We start from the raw sequence: 18,967 nt of genomic DNA, 5'->3' as shown, positions 1-18,967 counted from the left end.
ACCCACAGCTACAGTCAAATCTCCATACTATGCCACCTACCGGGACCGAGCAAAAGTGGCATAGTAGCGAGAGTGGCATAGTAGCGGGGTGGCATAGTAGAGAGATTTGACTGTATTCACTGCTCAGCCTCTGCGTCCACACGATTTCTGTATTTCGACTTCAGTGCTGCCAATGCTGAAAATCCTTGCTCACACATATACGAAGTTGAAAATGGCAGAAGAACTTTCATTGCTTTCTCAGAAAGCACCGTTGACGCTAATCCAGAATGTTGGCACTGGTGTTGTTTGGAAGACCATTTTCAGGGATTGGTCACTTGAAAGGTCGATGAGCTGCTCTTCTTCTTCTTCCGTGGACAACCCGCTTGTGCTAGGATCAGCCAGAAATGGATTACGAATCCAATCGTATTTAGTCACATCAATTTCAGCGAAGTAATGCTGAAACCTTTCTTGCAGTCCGTTTACATGGGCAATAATTACATTCTTCACCTGATCAAGGCTTAATTGTTTGAGAGGGGGATTGTGTTTTGAGTTTTGGAAGTGAGAAGTCACTGCATTGCCGAGACAGTGTACTTGAATAGGGAGAAGAGATTTGGAGTTTGATCGCCCTCACCACTCATGGTCACAATCTAAGCTAATTTCACTAATACCGGTATAAGAAACTTTTAAAAAAGGACCACCTTCGCGACCCCCTTGTAGGCACGTCGCGACCACAGGTTGAGAACCGCTGCTCTAAGGGGTATCGAGATATTAACAATAAATTGATATGTTCACACACATTCCTGTCTTTATGAATATTATTTTTGATTCACATGCATTCACAGATTGGTATAAAAGACCGCTAATAAAAAAAAAAGGCAAGCCAACAGCAGCATCAATGTTTTCAAATAAAAAAAAAGGAAGCAAACTAATTCTTTCCATTATCCACTCATTCTTTCCTTCTTCCAACCTTTTTGTGCATACCTGCATATGTAGTCAAGTAGATTAAAGTATATGACCACATGTAAACAGAAGATAAACATACTTTTGTTCTTTCACTCACTGTCCTTCACATATATTCTGTGTTCTTTACTTTTTCTTCACCCCCAAGGAGTACTGTACATAATAGCACACTTCCATCCATGCAAAGATACAATATTTCTCTCCCACCTACATGAACACATACACGTTATCAATTCATTTAGGTTACCATTCTTAGTAAAATCTTCACGAATCAAGCTAATCTGCCGAGGGTCTTTTTATTTGTTGAAGAAAATAATGACTGGAATTTTAAGCATTTGGGTTTTTAATGTAGTAAATTGGTAAATAATTTTTATTCCGGTCAACAAATTTTTTACAGTTAAATAGGTAATGGAATTCATCTCCTATATTCTTAGTGTTACAGAGTCTACAGAACTGTTCATTTCTAGGGCTATATATTTGCCTTCATATATTCACTGGAAAATGGTTATGCAATGACCCAAATTGCATTAAAGAGAGATAATCAAACGTATAAGGAGCTTAAACAGAAACACGTGCAACTATCAGTAAGGAAATAGTAAATATTGCAAATTTTGAATAAAGAAGAAATAAGTTTTCAATAATAAATATGTATCGAATTATTATGTTATATTTTTAATGGTAACAGAAATCATCATCCATGGTCAATTGTAACTATAAAATAAAATTACAGTGCTGGAAATAAACCATCTATCCAATAGCAAAAAATAAGAATTTATCCTAGACAAACACACCTTTAAATGTTTAATGAATGGGGTACAGTTCAAAGAGGTAAGCAGCTTCAAATACTTGGGAGCCACCCTCTCAAAGGACGACAGCTCCACATCACCACATCAGGATCGCAGCAGCAACATCGGCAATGATTAGACTAGATAGGATCTGGCATGGCCATAAGGTAAGGTTCACTACCAAGTACAAGCTGTACAAATCCCTGGTAGTGCCAATCCTGCTCTACGGATGTAACACATGGACTCTGGTTGCTGAGACAGAAAGAAGAATCCAGGCATTCAAGTACAAGTGCCTGAGGAGGCTGCTCTGGATCTCATAGAAAGAACAAAGAACCAATGACTGTACGAAACAAGATGGCCACACTCGTACAACAACAGGAACCTTTACTTTCATCAGTCAAGTGACGTAAGCTGGTCTTTGGCTATGTTATATGGCGTGACAACCTGACTCCTCCAAAGCACCTTGGAGGTGGTGTGCCCTGTCAACTGCCACGTCTATCCATTTACTTTCCCCAGTGACAGGTGATGGTCAAGGGATGACTGATATTAATGATAATACACGTCGCAAAATTAACTCGGATGCACCCACCAAGGACGTATATAGGTGGATTGCTGTCTATCTGCCAAGACCAACGCTTAGCCTCTTGTGAAGTGATCCACTGTTAGTCTTGGCGAGCCGTAACAAAGAATGTGAATCAACTGGAAGCTTTCTTGTCTCATGCCTCATTTGAATAGTTAACTGGAAAAAATCATCTGCCAGCAGTCCAGGGATGTTCGTGCACCCACTTAATAACAGAGAATCAATAATACAACATAGACTGCATTTTCTGTGATTGTTGCCCATTACTCTTTGATCTAAAGATTATTTACTTACCCAGTCTGTTGAGTAAATTTGGTTTCGACCTTTTAATTCATTTTTTTTTTAACTTCAGTCAAAGCTTCTAAATAAAGTTCAAATCTTTAAGGCTGTATTCCAAAATCAGGCATTTCATTTTCTGGGCAAAAACTTGCTTCTTGAACATGACAACCTGAGTGATGTTTCTTCATTTGACTTGAAGACATGCAGAGATTTCTTTAACTGAGCCACACTCACTGTTACAAAATACTTCTTGCACAAAACAGAACTCTTCAGCATAGGAGAGTACTTTTTTCCTTCTTTCCTAGTGGCAGGTGAGAATGCTGATGTTTGAAGGCTTATATCTTTAAAATTAAGCCTAATTATGTACTTATATTTTGGGAATTATTTTAAAATTAACTTAACCAGGTCATAAAGAAAAAATGTTGCACTCAGCTTGTCCTTTAACATCAATAATATTCCAGCAAGCAGTTTTGAGTGTGAAATAACATATCATATGCTGATTAGCATGCCAGCTAAACGGTAACATGTTGTGTCAGTCTACAGGTTAGCATACCACAGGCTTCAGAGGTTATGCAGTATGCTGCAATTGGGAAAAGACTTGGTGAGGCTTTGTAAATTTTGAACCATTTATCTAATTATATTAAAAACGGAATTGTGCATTGTAAAAAAAACCTCTTATCAAACTTTTAAAATGTAATGTAAAGATATTGTTCAGTGTATCTTTGTAAATGATGTTCACTCCATGCCTGTTTGCAGAAATATGTTACAAAATATTTTGTCAATGTGCTAGTTTATTTAGTTAAATTAAAAAAAACTAGCATTGGCAAACTAACCAATCACTATATTTGAATACTTGTCTTTGACAACAAGATGTATGGTGTCTGCTTACTAGATGAAAGAAAGTAATGTAAAACTTCTTGCTGAACTATGCATTCTTATGGATGTCTAACTTGTTTCAGCTCCAGAAGATATGGACCTGTTTTGAGAATTGCATCACATACAGACTGGATTTGCTTAAGAACAGGCATATAGATCAGGTAAACAGACCACTGACGTTAAAGAGCTGGGACTCTTTGCAGATTCTATGTGCAGCAGCCAAAGGAGAGGGCTTTGTGCAGAGAGCTAGGCTTGCCAACAGTGCTATTTGCTGCTTCATTCTTCTTTGGCTTCTACCTTGAGAGACATCAGTCGAAACACTTATTAAAAATAATTGTAGTAATAGTTGATGATAAGGCGAAATAACAGCAGATTTAAGTACAGTTCAGTCCTTTATTCTTTTCATTCAAGTGCTTTTGTTTATGCTTATTTTTTTATATTTCAAGTATTTTCAGAGATTAGCCTTAGATGTGATTTAGGCCAGCACAAACAAGTATATTTCACAGTGACACTTAACTTTGTTCAGAGATCTTTATATGTGACCCTCCACGACGAAATGAAATTATTATTTCTTAAGTTGGAAATTTGAGATTTGCTAAATTACATATTTTTAAAAAGTACAGGTTCTGAACTTTCTGTTGATACACAAGTTGTTCTTCTAGTCCCAACATTGAGTGAGTTATAAACGTTTGAAGTGTGAAAGTAAGGTAGCGACCATTTTGAGAAAGCGGGTTCAAAGATTAGCGTCAAGATGGCCGACCAGGTTTGTTTACTCCTAAACTTTTGCAGATAAATCATTCGATAGGTTAATATTTGAATCATTCTTTAAAGAAGTGGAACATACAGATTCCGGGCTTTCTGTCAAGGTATAACACGATGGGGTTATGACAGGGAAACAGTATCGAAACCGTTTGAATTTCAGTTGAAATCGGTACGGATCGCAGTAGGCTACCTCGATTAAAACGTATTTTAAGTCAATTTCTAACTGTTATTTTAACAAAGCAGTGTATTTTCCTGATAGTTTAATAACCAAGGAATCCATTTGTCAAGAAAAGTCAAGCTACAAAATTGACCCCTATCACCTTTCGGGGCCTCTAGCACAAAACTGTTCCGCTCGACTTAAGACTCATTTCGTCATGGAGGGTCAAATATATAGATCTCTGCTTTGTTCAAATGAGCCGTGCAAGGTGCAAGTTTCACAGATTGATCTGGCACAACCTGTTTCAGTGTGAAACACAATGGCTCTTGATGTTTTTAATGGTTCTGTTTTGCTAGAGGAATCATTTTGCTTTCACCTCCTCTTTCTTGCGTGTGTGTGCATGTGTGTGTGTGTGCATTGGTGCTTACAAGTCATTTCTTCTTGGACTGTACCAGCTGACATGACCATTGCCCAAAGAATGGACACAGTCACAAGTCATACCACTTTTTAAAAAAAAAAAAGGAAAGGGCAAACTGCCAAAACGACAGAACCATAAGACTTATCAGCCACCCAGGCAGAGTAGTTCTGAAAGTAATACAAAACCACATCAGCAACACCCCTGAAGAACTGCTAGCAGAACAGGCTGGCTTCAGAATAGGTAGGAGCACAGTTGAGCATCTTCAGCTGTTGCATCCTGAAAGAGAAGCATCTTCAGCATCAACTTCATAGACTTTTAAAAGGATTTTGACAGAAACTGACGTGAGGGGGCTATAGCATGTGATGTGAAAATTCAATATCGAAGATCTTTGTTCACATCATTGAGGTGCTGTATAATAGCTGAATGAACGCAGCACACCTGGATAACCAAAGAGGCGCTTGCTTTCATACAACAGTGTACTGGTTAATATTATCTTGGAGAGTGTCATGTGTGAAACCTTCCATAACCACCATACTTTCATTTCGTTGGTGAACAGCCAGTTTGCAACCTACGCTTTTGCGGATATTAATCTGATGACAGACACTTAAAAAAAGAGCTGGAATATCTTACCAACAGACTGACAATTTGAATACATGGAATTGAGATTTAATTTAATTTTTAAAATAATTTTTCAGAACCTGTGGAATGTGGATATTAACACTTTCAAAATATGGAACAAATCAAAATGTTGTGGATAGAATGAAAGTAAGCTTCAGCGCACGCAAAAAATGGTATATTCAAATCTCTTATGACTAAAGGAAAAACAATTCTTTATTGTCTTAAAAGGAACCACACTTGATTTGACAATGTCTCAATTCTAGTCAGTTATTTCTTGGGCCATTTCAAAGACATGCATGCGCATGCACACGCACACGCACACACAATGCACACATACATAGGGAGGTGAAAGCAAAATGAATCCTCTAGCAGGACAACCATCAAAAAGAGCAAGAGTCTTTGTGAATCACATTGAAACAGGTTGTGTCAGATAAACATAGAACTTGAACTGGATAAAGAAAGTACAGAACTCCTGCACATCTGGTGCTTACAGCTAGAAAACGGGACCACGCCACCCCTCTCCTTCGTTTTCTACACTGGCTTCCCTTCAGTACAAACTGTCTGTGTTGTGTTTTAATTTCTGCTCTGATTATTTCTCTGAACTGCTTTTCCCTTATGTCCCAGCTAGACAACTCCATTCCTCGTCTGATGATCACCTCCTTACTCTTCCTGTTGCCAAAACAACATATGGCCACAGGATTTTTGGTTATTGTGCAGCAAAACAATGGAACTCTCTCCCTTTCTACATCCGCCAACTACCCACTATTGAATCCTTTAAACATGCACTGAAAGCACACCTCTTCTTTAAACATGACTCCTAACAACCTTTCCCATAATGCTAGTCCTTTTTCACACCCTTTTTCAATATGTTACTCTCAGCTCTTGTTCTTGTTATTTGGTTCCTCTTTATGTTTTATGTATTTGATTTTATTCTTCGTTGAGTACGGCTGTTGATTCTTTTCTACTTCATATGCTGTTTGTTTTCCTTTCCCTTGTATGCTGTCCATGTTTTGTTCTTATTCTTAAGTGCTAAGAGCATACTCCTTAGAGATGTGAGTATGCGCTTTACAAATTTTGCATTTATTATTATAAATTAAGAGGACATACTAACAAATGTGTTGTAGTACAGTTGGATAATGTTATGATGAAGGGTATCACAGCTTCTTTGATAGGTAAAAAAACACAGACAGTCATTATAATTGTAGTTTCCCCGAAATATGAAGACACTGCCCAGAGCAAAGAAAGCCTTGTAATGGGTAACTGAAACTATGAAACTATATTGAGTTTAATTGACTGAATAAGTATATATACAGGGTTTCTGCTAAGGCTAAATTCTTTGGGGTCCCAGGGACCCCTTCTTCAGATTTTTAAGGGTCCCTGTTCTTCGTCCAAATTTGAGTGGGACCCCATTGACGAAAATTGAAGGGGTCCTCCGAACTTTTAATGCGTACTGTACGCAATTTTTTGCGTAAGCAGAAGCCCTGATATATATATATATACAGATTTACATCCTTCCAGATTTCTAGGTTCTTAAGAGGTCTTTATTTTCATTGTGGTCAGACCTGTGTGAACTATGGACTGGTTTGTGTGCCTTTGCCTCTGTGTGTGTGAACAGATCAGTGTACACGTTGATTGGGAATCTTTTATAAAAGACTGCAAATAAATGCTTTGAAGTAGATGCATCTTTTCATCATATGTCGTGTATTTACACTTGGCTTATGTAGATTACACTTGGTTTATGTATATTTACTGTGGTTGAGACCATGGCCACCACATATGTGTGTGTAGAAAATGCTGTAATGGAATTATTTGCAAATGTATTTTTATCTTCTATTATTTTATATTACCTGGTAATGTACAGTTCTCCATGAAGAGCTACAAGAAAGTAGTTTGCAATTTTTGTATGAAGTTATCGTAAGTTGCATGAAATAAAAGTTATTACTAGCATTGATTCTGTGATTTAATGGACATCATTGTATTGTGACAGATTTTGATGTGTTCACTGTATGGAGTGTGTAAAGTGGCTGACAAAGAGGTTCGTTTTAAAACCATCGTGCAAGAATACAAAAATCTACCTCATGCAAGGGAAGAAGTAGGTATCAGTGATCTATATTTTCTGATCAGGTCATATTACCAAGTTAAAACATGTTTACTGTTCAAGTCAAGTATTGTCTATCATTTACTCAGCGGGATGTAGCAAAAGAAGGGACTGTAGAGAAAAGTTGGAATCTAAAAACTGACATGTTAAAACTGAAATGAATAGAGAGGGATGAGAGTAACATACCACAAGTACCACTTTGGCTCTAGAGTCTGTCCCAACAATAGCTTTCATGTTTGTTGAATTCTCAAAAGTCCTGTGTTACAATGGTTCTTGTGTGGTTTTATCCTCTTAGGTGTTTCGACGTGTTTCCATGGATGGAGGCCGCTTCGACTCCATTATTATATTCTATAACCAAATTTTCATGTTTAGCATGAAGTCCATCATCCTGCAGTTTGCCAACAGCAGGCAGGCAGTAAGTGTTTTATACAATTTTCTTATAATGTACCTAGAAATTATCCTGAAAATATTTTCTTGGAAGTGTAATTGCAAGCTGAGGTGAGGACATTCCATGTACAACATACTATACTTAGAAGCACAATGATTAGAAGTCAGATCTGTTAATAACCAAGCTGCTCATTCAGACAGATTGACCAATTTGGTATATAATAAGAAGCGTGCGTCAAGTTTGTTCTGTTTAGTAACCAAGCTACTTATTGAGACAGATTAATCAAGTGTCTCATATAAGCATGCTTCTGGAGAGGCTTTTCCTTTGTGTGATTTTAATATGCTAGCTAAAGGTCATTGATTAAAAATTTGTTTTTGAATGGTTAACTCTTTACAATTTCTTATCTCTGTGGCCATTAGACTTTTTTGTTGATCATTGTGCACTTTATCAAGTTTGTTTAATGTCCAATACAGATTTGTGTAAGAGAGAGGTGGCAAGGTGAGGGGAGGTTGAAATGGTGAACACATTAAGAAAATTGATGGATATTTGAGAAGTGAAATGAAATATGAATTGATTGAACCAAAAAGCCTTAAGATGCTTATATAATATTTCCAAGGTAACACCTTTATCACCTGCCCCACACCTTGTGTCAGTGCAGCACAGCTCTCCTGTTTACAAGTAAGTACAAGGAGGTATATTAGAGGGTGTAGTCTTTCTGTCTGATAAAGGAAATCCATCTTTTAAAACATAAAGTTTGACAGATTTTCTGTCTTTTGATAATTCCATCAGTTTTGTTTTGTTCTGTTTTAATTGCAAGAGGGCCTTGCAGATTGAGGGGTGAAAATGTGAATGGGACAGACAACAGCAAAAAAAAAGAAAAAAACTGGTTCTTTGCAAAATTCTGGCTTGTTTTTTTTCCGCGTTTGTTAGAAACAAAATATGATTAAAGATGAGGCACAGAAAGTTTTGTGAACAAAAATGTTTAAGTATTTTGTACTTGTATCAGTTTATCTATTTAAATGTTTTAAGTTCATTATATGTAATATGTGTGCAGATTCACTCACCTATAATTTAATTTGATTTCTCAGATTAATTTATTTGTGGTACCTGAAGCTAGTGGTAAATAGGAGGTTTAGATACTGAAAAATACTGGGTGCAGTGGGAAAATGAACAGGAATATGGTTACACCGAGACCCTTGCAGACAGCCCAAATGACTGTTGTCCATAGAATCTTTGATACCAGCTATGTGTTATATGAATCATAACTTTCCACAAAACGTGTTGAAAATGAAGGAAACAGGAAGCACAATTTTTCCTGAAAATTTTTTGAAGTGTAAGGGTGACTAGTAGTGTGCAAGATTTTAATTTGCATATATGTTACTCAAATTTTCTTGTATAAGCTATTGTAGACTGATTTCTAAAGTACTATTAATACTGTTTTTCTGTACTTAAAAAAAACATTTAACATATTTTTGCAATTGTTAACTGATGTGCTGACAGTTTGATGGGGAGGAAGAACTTCTATATATCACCACTAAAAGAGTCTCCATTCAAAGCACCCCAGTCTCCCAGCCAATTGACCCCCTCATCACGCCAGCTCTTCTGTTTTGGCGACAGACCAGGGGTGAGACTCACTGTTTTTTTTGTTTTTTTTATTTTAGTATTTTTTTAAAATAATTTTGGGTTGTTTGGTTTCTTTTGTGGGTTTATGGGATTCTAAGTTTGTTTTGTTTTTCTATTAAGTTTTCATATGTGTCTTTATGAACTTTTGGTGACTAGATTAAGTGGGAAGTGCTTACCGGTAGCATCGATGGTCCAGTCCTTGTAAATAGCTTTTCAAAATTTCTTTGTCTTTTGTTTTTATGCCTCAGTCAGATCCATTGAGTTGGTGGTGGTAACAAACAGCATGGAATCTGGATGTCATGCTTTTTAAATTATTATTAAACCCACTTTTAGACAACAGATTTTTTTTAAAGTGTCAATAAACCCACTTTTTGGTGCGTACACCTAACATCTGGTAATCAATTGATTATGTTAGTCTACATTATTTTACTTTCACATTGATTAACACAGCAAAACAATGGAACTCTCTCCCTTTCCATATCCGCCACCTACCCACTATTGAATACAAATTTTGCATTTATTATTATTAAGTTCAGTATTGATCAAAAGTTAAATATTTAAGAAAATGCCAATTTACATACTGGGGGAAAATGCTTTATACAGTAATAAAGTAATGATGCATAACAACTGACAGTAGATCTTTGACACAACACCAGCTGGTAAGTATTGTAGCGATGTGATTTGAATTCAAGAATAATAATTTTCAAAAATTTGACAAATGTTTTAACTCTTGTGAGTTGATCACAGATTTATGCAGTCTTAACTATCTGATCATTTGTTTTTAGATATTAACTTCATTAGCCAAATTTTTCATTATTTTGATTTATGTGAGAGAAAATTATTGGCTACTAAATCTTAAATTTGTCAAATACATCATTCAAATACGCCACACTAAATGACTATGCAGATTATTTCCCCCTGGCAGTTTCAGTTGCATAATTCAGTTTAGTTGCATACACCACAGTGTTTCTGTAGAGTCCAAAAGAAATTTTACCATTAATGCTAAATTTCTGTTATTGTCATTGTTGCAGCAAATCAGAGTTACTTTTTGGTTGATATTTCATGCCTGTGTGTGCACGTAGATGTGTAGGTATTGGGGGTTTGGGCTGTTTGTTTTTTTTTTTTAAGGAGTATTAATATGTAAAGAATTTATCTTTTAATGAAAAGGCTGGTAACAGAGAAACAGAATATATGATACTGCCATGCAGCATAAAAGTTTCTTTGTAGTTTCTATGGATGTTATACCTGACCCCTCTACATGACATTATTGTAGGTTTCTTGTTTCTATGGAGTGCAGAGTTATCTAATTACATTCTTTCATTGCGAATACTTACAAATGCATACTTTTTAAAATCTAGTATTGGAACCTGTTATTTATGGTATTTTTGGTGTAGCAATGACATGTTATTTTAGTGCTGTAAGATTATGGGACATCAAAAGGTAAAATGGTAGTTACCAACTAGTGCTACCATGAGTTAAAATGTTTTTTTCTATTTGTTGTATTTTTAAAGTGATGAAGGAATATGACTTGTAAACACCAGACCATGTGTGTACACATTTTCTTTTTATGTGTATAAATTTCTTCACTAGTGTCTTTTGACTATTTTCTGTTTTCTTCACTAATGCAAGTTTTCTGGGATGGGTGGGTATTTACAGTCTGCAGAAAAACTTCGAAGTATCAATGCAGCTATTTCAGCAGCAGGTGCATTAAAGCGAAAATCACAGGCAGGAACCTCACAGCTGCAAAAGGTTCGAAGAAAAATGGAATTTGATCAGCCATCTTCAGAGGATTTACAGTGAGTACAATGGAAGGCATTCTCTCAAAGTTTCAAAAAAAAAAAAAGGTAGAGTTTTAACAAAGTGAAGTTACAAGTTACTTGTTTCCAATCAGTCACAATTGAACTAATACTCAGGGACTAGAAATCAAATAATCATTGACAGTATTTGTGTAACGTTATCCTCCAGAATCCCCACCCCCCCTGGTCCCTTCCCTCACCATACTCTGACGAAAAATTCTGACGCCCATATTCTGTAATTCTGACGAAAATTACACCTACTATAGTAGTAGTAGTTTTATAGCGCGCCAGTATCCGCATCACAAAGATGCGCTCAATGCGCGGTGATCCCAGCAAATGTATACACAAGCGTGAAAAACAGCTGGGGGAATTCTCTCGGGAGGTAAAATGGGCGAAGCGAAATTGTGAGAAGTTCAAGGTCACAAGTACACATCTTTTCACGAAGAATAACCGTTGTACAGTACCTGTTGTTGACATAGAAACACACTCCACCGCCACGCGCCTTGCCAGTAACTGCAGCAGATCTATCAGATCTAAACGGCCAGAGAAGCCAGCGATGTCTAGATCAGCGTCACCGTCGTGTAGCCATGTTTCCGTAAAACGCCAACAACAAGTATCCCTGTGCAATCGAAAGTTGTGTATCCACACCTCAAGCTCATCAATCTTGCCACGAATCGACTGGACATTGGAGAGCAGGATAGAAGGAAGAGGTGGAGATCTGCGTCGATCGTCCAGTCGAAACTTCTTGAGTCTTCGCTTCACACCGCCTCTGCGTCCTCTCCTTCTTGATCTGCGAAGTGGAGGGAGCCATGCGATGTCGACTTGCAGCGCCCGAAAACTCCGGGTAACAGAGGGAGATGAACGAAGACGGAGCAAGAGCTCGCGGGAGTAGAGAAGCCGTGGACCAGCATGAAATAAGCTGACCGCCATCTTAATAATGTCGGCTAGTGGTAACGGCCACAGCCATCCAAAATGATAAACGCATGCCTAACACGATGAACGTAAAAATCATCATCACTAGACACAGACGCAACACCCTAAGTCTATAACTTGACAACTAACCTACACAGGGTGAGACGAAAGCGATGAAAAATTGAAATAAATTTGAATCAGAAGTGAGAGCTGCAGACGTCGCACAGCTAGGAGCGGCCATCTTAGTTCCCGTACATCAACAATACACACAACTATACACACAACAATAAAAAAAAATGTCGTCCTCGGCATTTATCCGCATGCTCGAAGCCATGAAAAGTAAAAAAAAAAACGATATACCCTATATATGCTACCCTAGAACATCATAAACCTACAAATAAAACTACAGTGAAACATGGGAACAAGATAAAAAAAAAACAAAAACAAAAAAACCAAACATTATATACACATGTGACAAGAGTTTGTAACACAGAACGTTAGTCCATGCAGGCTTTGATGGCTGCTGCTACAAGCCCATCCGACACATAGTCCATAGTCATGAGCGCCCTAAACACATATTGTAGTTTGCCTACAATTGTCTCCACTGCTCCGGCGGATGCAGATGTTGCTGGCTGAACACTTACTCCCCAGAGCGTTGCCAGGCCGGTGCAGTTCTAGACCTGCCCCCAGTTCTTGGTCTGGGTAGTGGGCGGCGCCCTGGCTGGTCCGGCTCCTGTTCCTCATTCCCACTCTCTATGGAGCGGTCCGGTGGCGCAACGGTTAGCGCTGTTAGCGCCTGTCACCAATACAGTGAAGGGTGGCTGCCCTGAGTTCATTTCTCGTCTCGGGCACGTTGTTCTTTCTCTGCACGTGGCATCTGTTTACAGGGCTGGCTGCTTGCCGTGATATAGCCTTAGCTGCTGACACGGCGTAAAACACCAATCACCCCCCCACACACACACACTCTCTATGGCAGGGGTCTCAAACTCAATTTACCCGGGGGCCACTGGAGGCAGAGTCTGGATGAGGCCGGGCCGCATCAGGTTTTCCACAAGAAAAGCTCTTACAAAAACATTCCAATGCTATCAAATGTCTTATTTTTTCATCTTATTTTTGTGTTAAAAAATAAAAATAAATTAACAAATTCATAAGAAAAAATAAATCAATTTGTAATAAATGAATAAATTGAAATGAAAATATAATAATAATACAGCAGATATAGAAGACTGAAGAAAATATAGTTGCTGACCAGAGAAATGTAATTATTATTATTCAGATTCAAATGTCTGTATTAGCATTTCTTTAACATTTAACTTTCTGAACATGAATGGAACATTGAACATACACTGTTTTGAACATGGCTTCTTCTGCCTACTTCTTGCTGCTAGAGATCTGGCAGCGCTTACTCTCGCATAGCCGAGCCACATTTGGCTTAAGGGAGGAAGTAGCTGAGACCCTCAGTACTGCTTGAAGATGCTCATCAGTAAGTCTGGATCTGTACTTGGACTTATTGAAGTTCAAGGTAGAGAAGAGCTTTTCGCACAAGTATGTGCTCCCAAAAAGACACATGGTCCGCTTGAACATTCGGGAAAGCTCAGGGAAGCTAGGGGGCAATTCTCTCAAAAATTGCCCGAGCTTGTCTGCTTTTCCACTCACCTCCCTGAACTTGGCTTTGAGTTCAGAGTTGCACTGCAGGTCAATGAGCTCCATTTGAAGCACAGGAGGAGCATCTTGTACATAAAAGGAGTAGGGGTCCTCAAAAATTTGAAATGTGGTTCTGTGCGTCTTGAAATCCGCAAATCTGTGATCGAATTCCTCCTGTAGCTTCAAAATGACATCCACATACTCTTGACCACTGAACGGTGTGCCTGCATCCATGAGTGCCTTGCATGCTGGGAAATGGCAAAGGTCTGTCTGAGAAAGCTGGGCTTTCCATAACATAAGTTTTGTAGAGAGTGCTCTCAAGTTGTCATAGGCAGCACTGACAAGTTGCCCCTGACCTTGTAGCTTCTTGTTCAGTACGTTAAGCTCATGTGTCATATCAACCAAAAAAGCTAAGTCAATGAGCCATTTTGGATCACTTAGCACAGGAACAGCAACCCCATCTTTCTCCATGAAGGCTTTCACTTCGGCTCTCAACTAAAAAAATCTCTTCAATATGTTTCCCCTGCTGACCCAACGTACCTCGGTGAAGCAGAGCACATCCCCATATTCTGACTCCATTTCCTCTAAAAAAAGCACGAAACCTTCTGTGCTTTAAGTCCCTGGATCTGATTTGGTTGATACATTTCACAACGAAAGACATCACATTGTCAAACTTCAGGCATTTGCTGCAAAGGGCCTGCTGATGAATAATGCAGTGCAGAGCAATGGCCTCCTCCACACCTTCCTCTTCCAGTTTGTTTGTTTTTTTTTTTTTTTTTTGTTTTTTTTTGTTTTTTTTTTTTTTTTTTGAACAAGTGCCACCAGTCCTCCCTGTCATTGATGGCGCTCCATCAGTTGTTATTCCAACAAACCTCCTCCAAGGCAAACCGGCATTCTCAATGGCATCACACAGCTGGTGAAATATCTCCTGAGCGGTGGTCTGGCCATGCATTGGAATCACTGTGAGCAACTCCTCTATGACTTCAAAAGTGTCATCAACACCGCGGACAAAGACTGCGAGTTGGGCAGTGTCGGTGATGTCTGTGGTCTCATCAAGAGCGACTGAGTATACAATATGAAATAATATATATGAAACATTTTGCTTTCTCACACAGTTGATCATAAATGTCACTTGACAGGTCAGAAATGCGCTCTGCTACGGTGTTGGCAGAAAGGCTGATGTTGCTAAACTGACCTTTCTTTTCTGGACAGACAATACTTGCAGCCTGTAATATGCACATTTTTAAAAAATTCACCTTCTTTGAATGGCTTTCCTGCTTTAGCAATCATCTCACTAACCACGTAGCTAGCTTCGACTGCTGCGTCATTCTCTTTGGTTGCTTTCTTCAAGAAATTTTGTTGCCTCAGTAGATGCGTTTTAAGATTAGCAACCCGGTTGACTCTCTCATCTCCCTGGTATTTTGCATACTCCTCAGCATGTCTAGTTGTGTAATGACGTTTCAAATTGTATTCTTTGTGCACTGCAACTTTCTCTGTGCAAATAAGACACGTTGGGAGCGAGAGAGGAGAAGATATAACAGTATCAAACTCGGGCCGCACTAACATGAAACTTTGATATTGAGGTGGGGGCCGCAAACTTTTGTCCGGCGGGCCGCAGTTGGCCCGCGGGCCGCGAGTTTGAGACCCCTGCTCTATGGGAACGGCCAACATTTCATCTTCAGACTAGCTGGTGTCGACCTCAGACCCATTGGCCTCACTGCTGTCTGCTGTGTTCATGCGGTGGCGTCTTCTCTCGTCGTGTATCTTGGCCCGAGATGTTGTGGTATTGCCTTTCCTGATCCATGAGGGCGTGGCCTAGTGGTAAGAGGACATTTCTGTGTAATGTGCGCTCCCGGCCACTGCGTTTCACCACAAACACTGGTATGTCCGTGTTGGGTTTCCGAAGGACCACATACACCTCCTGCTCCCACTTGTCTGCCAGTTTATGTGTCCCATCGAACGCCAGCCTTTTGACGAGCACTCTGTCGCCGACTTCAAGGGTGGCCCCACGGGTGTTGCTGTCGTAAGCATTCTTTTGTTTTCTTCGGCTTTCCTCTGCGACTTTGGTTGCAAGCGCAAATGAATCGCGTAGCTTCTCTCTCAGAGAGTCCATGTACTTTGTCAGACCTTTCCCTTTCCCCAAGCGCAAATGTCCACTGGCAGCTGGGGGGGGGGGGTGTCTCTCCCAAACATTAATGAATAGGGGGAGAATCCAGTGGATTCGTGCCTGGTACAGTTATATGCGTGCACGAGTGGTGCAACATATTTTCGCCAGTATGGCTTTTGATGTGGCTCCAGTGTTCCCAGCATGCTCAACAATGTGCGATTAAACCGCTCGCGCATGCCATTGCCCATAGGCAGGGTTCCCAGGTCCTTACAAGGTCCTTATAAGTCCTTACATATTGACTTTTCGCCGTAAGGCCTTATAAGTCCTTATATTTGCCATGCGGTCCTTACAAATTCTCACACAGGTCCTTACATTTTTTCTGTGACCCTTACATTACAAGTCCTTATATCGATAAAATATTACCACAAATTTATTTTCGGAGTCGACTTTGGCGCAAAATACCGACGATTTTTCGCCGCATGTTTGGTCTACACATCTGTACAACACTAGCTGCCCTTCCGTATTCGCAAAAAACACTCTTTTTTCAAAAGGTCTTTAGAAACTTACTCTTTCTTGAACCTTGATCTTCTAGTACTACTGTGCATAGCTCTATTTCTCTCTCTCTCTTCCCGTTAGAGTGTGTGTGCGAGAGAGAGACATGAACTGACTTTTGTATTAAGAATGGCTTTCAGGTTTTGCAATTATTATTACTTAGATTTCTAGAAAACTTGGAACATTAACGGTGTATGTTATCAGCGCGCTAAGGAGACTTTTTAAGTTATCTAATCTAAATATGCAGACAGGCATCAAAATTAACTCTTTGATTATTTATTACTAGAAATACATGTATTTGAGAACATAGAGAAGACCACAGATTCATAAATAATACATCTTTCCGACCATACAAGAGAAAAACTTAAGCATTGATGACTGTCACTTAGGTCCTTACGAATGCATGAAAGGTCCTTATAAGGTCCTTACTTGGCACCATCCCTGTCCCTGGGAACCCTGATAGGGTGGACCGAGATTTCCGGCATCCCGTTATCAGGCACAGTTCTTTGATTATCTGACTTTCGAAGTTGGCGCCTTGATCAGAATGCAGCCGGCGAGGCATCCCATAGTGCGCAATAAAATTATTGAGCAGAGCTTCCGCCGTTGCGTACCACTGCCAGGCAGTTATTATTCCAAGAGAGATTGCTCTCCCGCTGTACGATACACCGGTATGACAGATGGCAAGATGTGCTCAGTGATGTTGCCTGCAGGAAGCGAGCTCCATGAGTCTCTCTAGCTAGCTGCAGAAAATGTGTGAGCACATTTGTACCGATCAGAACGGGTACGTTCCTATTGTACCGACCGTCTGGCACCACTAATAGCACGCAGTCAACACCTGCCCCTGATGTGTTCTCCGCACCTGATCCCGACGCAGATACTCGGGCCGTGATGTAGCCTGTGTACGGAAGTAACTCGCCGTCCGCACACTCGATAGACAGTACACGCTGAAGTGGTTGCAGAGGCAAGTGTGTTAATCGTGTCTTCTAGAAGCGTTCACACTCCGTCGATACCGTTGACCCGGTGTCAAGTAAGGCGAGTGTCTTTAGCCCCCTCCAGTTCGATCTCCACTTCATTGCTAACACCCACTAAGGCGGTCGTTGACGCCTCTCGTGGTATCTGGCTATTGTTGGCTGGGCCTGAGCAGGGCTGTGTTGGGCGGGGTCCCATCCTTTGACCTACAAACTGCCCTCGTTCGCATTAAACGCAGCTTGGATGGGCAGTCGGCCTTGACATGCCCTAACCCCCGCACTTCCAGCAAGTCATGTCATCTTGTGCGCGCCGGTTGGGGCGGGTGGGGCTGCTTGCTCCGCCGCTGTGTACCCCTCCGGCCCTTGGCTGGGTCATCGTCGGGTTGCCTGCCTATCATCTCGGCCATTTCTCGCTGTAACTGATACAGCTGCGCCTTCAAGGCCGTCACTTCGTCCACTGACTGTGCCGCCTTCGTCGTAGCTGTCGGTTTTCGCGGTTGGTGATCCGATGTCCATTCGAACTGCCGCATGATGCGCCTTAGCTCATCGAAGTCATTGATGGTAGTGAATTTGTGGCCGCTCCTGTCCCGTAGGGGCTGCACAAGCCCTTTCCAGAACCTGCACCGCAGCACTTCAGCTGCTTTGGCCCACAGGTCTTCCAGTCGGCAGCTCCACGTCGCCACATCCTCTCCGTCCTGCTGTTTGGCAGCGTAAACGTCTGCCAGCAGGTCCTCGCCACCTCTCACAGTGCCGTAAAGAGAGTCGAACTTGGAGATGATGCTGTCTGCCGTGGCGTTGACACCAAGGCGCATGGCCACTCGAGCGGCCTCCCCTCGCAGTGATCGGCGCACCGCCTCTAAAACTGCATGTCGGTCATACGCTGCGTCCGGCTTAACACAGTTGACTTCGAACTTCCACAGTTCGTACGAAGCTTCACTGTCCTTTGGCTGCTTGGCTGCTGCGCACCACTGAAAACCGAAATTCTCGGCATTCTTGCAGGGACAAGAAAATTTGCCCCGTGCACCCTTGTATCGTGTTCTGTCTCCATTCTTCATCTTATGGTAGGTCCCACATTGGGCGCCAAATAATGTAACAGGGTTGACCTACCGACTCGTAACAGGTTAACTCCCGACCCGTTCCTTTCCTCGAATGTTATCCCCAGAATTCCCCCCTTAAAGATCCCTTCCCATGCGTCATTTTATGGCCTCAACCATATTCTGACGACCATATTCTGTAATTCTGACGAAAATTACACCTACTATACTTGCTTTAATTGGTAGACTGGTTTCTTTTGGACACTCCTGTATCTCTCACAAGCAAGATTGAAAGACCAGCAACAGAAACTTATTACATCTGAATTGTTTACCTCTTTGGTTTAGATTCATATCTGAAATCATGATGCAAAATATGTTATTGCTTAATTTCTCAGGTTTAAAATTATGAATGACTTTTTTCTATTCTCTTT

General features: G+C 40.4%; 2 protein-coding genes across 4 annotated transcripts in view; one reads left to right on the top strand and one right to left on the bottom strand.

Annotated features, from left to right (window-relative positions):
- Positions 1-18,967, top strand: part of LOC112555129 (retinoblastoma-associated protein-like) — a 48,713-nt gene that overhangs the window by 28,339 nt on the left and 1,407 nt on the right. For all 3 annotated transcript variants that reach the window (XM_025223350.1, XM_025223349.1, XM_025223351.1), the window contains exons 20-26: positions 3,120-3,184; positions 3,543-3,620; positions 7,402-7,506; positions 7,808-7,927; positions 8,517-8,578; positions 9,401-9,524; positions 11,180-11,319. In XM_025223350.1, coding sequence (XP_025079135.1) covers positions 3,120-3,184; positions 3,543-3,620; positions 7,402-7,506; positions 7,808-7,927; positions 8,517-8,578; positions 9,401-9,524; positions 11,180-11,319 — 694 coding nt within the window. The remainder of the gene's footprint in view (positions 1-3,119; positions 3,185-3,542; positions 3,621-7,401; positions 7,507-7,807; positions 7,928-8,516; positions 8,579-9,400; positions 9,525-11,179; positions 11,320-18,967) is intronic.
- On the bottom strand, positions 16,872-18,963 carry LOC112555130. Its single transcript, XM_025223352.1, has one exon. It carries the CDS (start codon positions 18,555-18,557, stop codon positions 17,799-17,801), a length of 759 nt encoding a protein of 252 aa, XP_025079137.1. The 5' UTR covers positions 18,558-18,963; the 3' UTR covers positions 16,872-17,798.

The sequence above is a fragment of the Pomacea canaliculata genome, linkage group LG14 (assembly GCF_003073045.1).
Source record: "Pomacea canaliculata isolate SZHN2017 linkage group LG14, ASM307304v1, whole genome shotgun sequence".
NCBI lineage: Eukaryota > Metazoa > Mollusca > Gastropoda > Architaenioglossa > Ampullariidae > Pomacea > Pomacea canaliculata.
The sequence above is the reverse complement of the archived record's forward strand: the minus strand, read 5'-3'. Positions and strand labels throughout refer to the sequence as shown.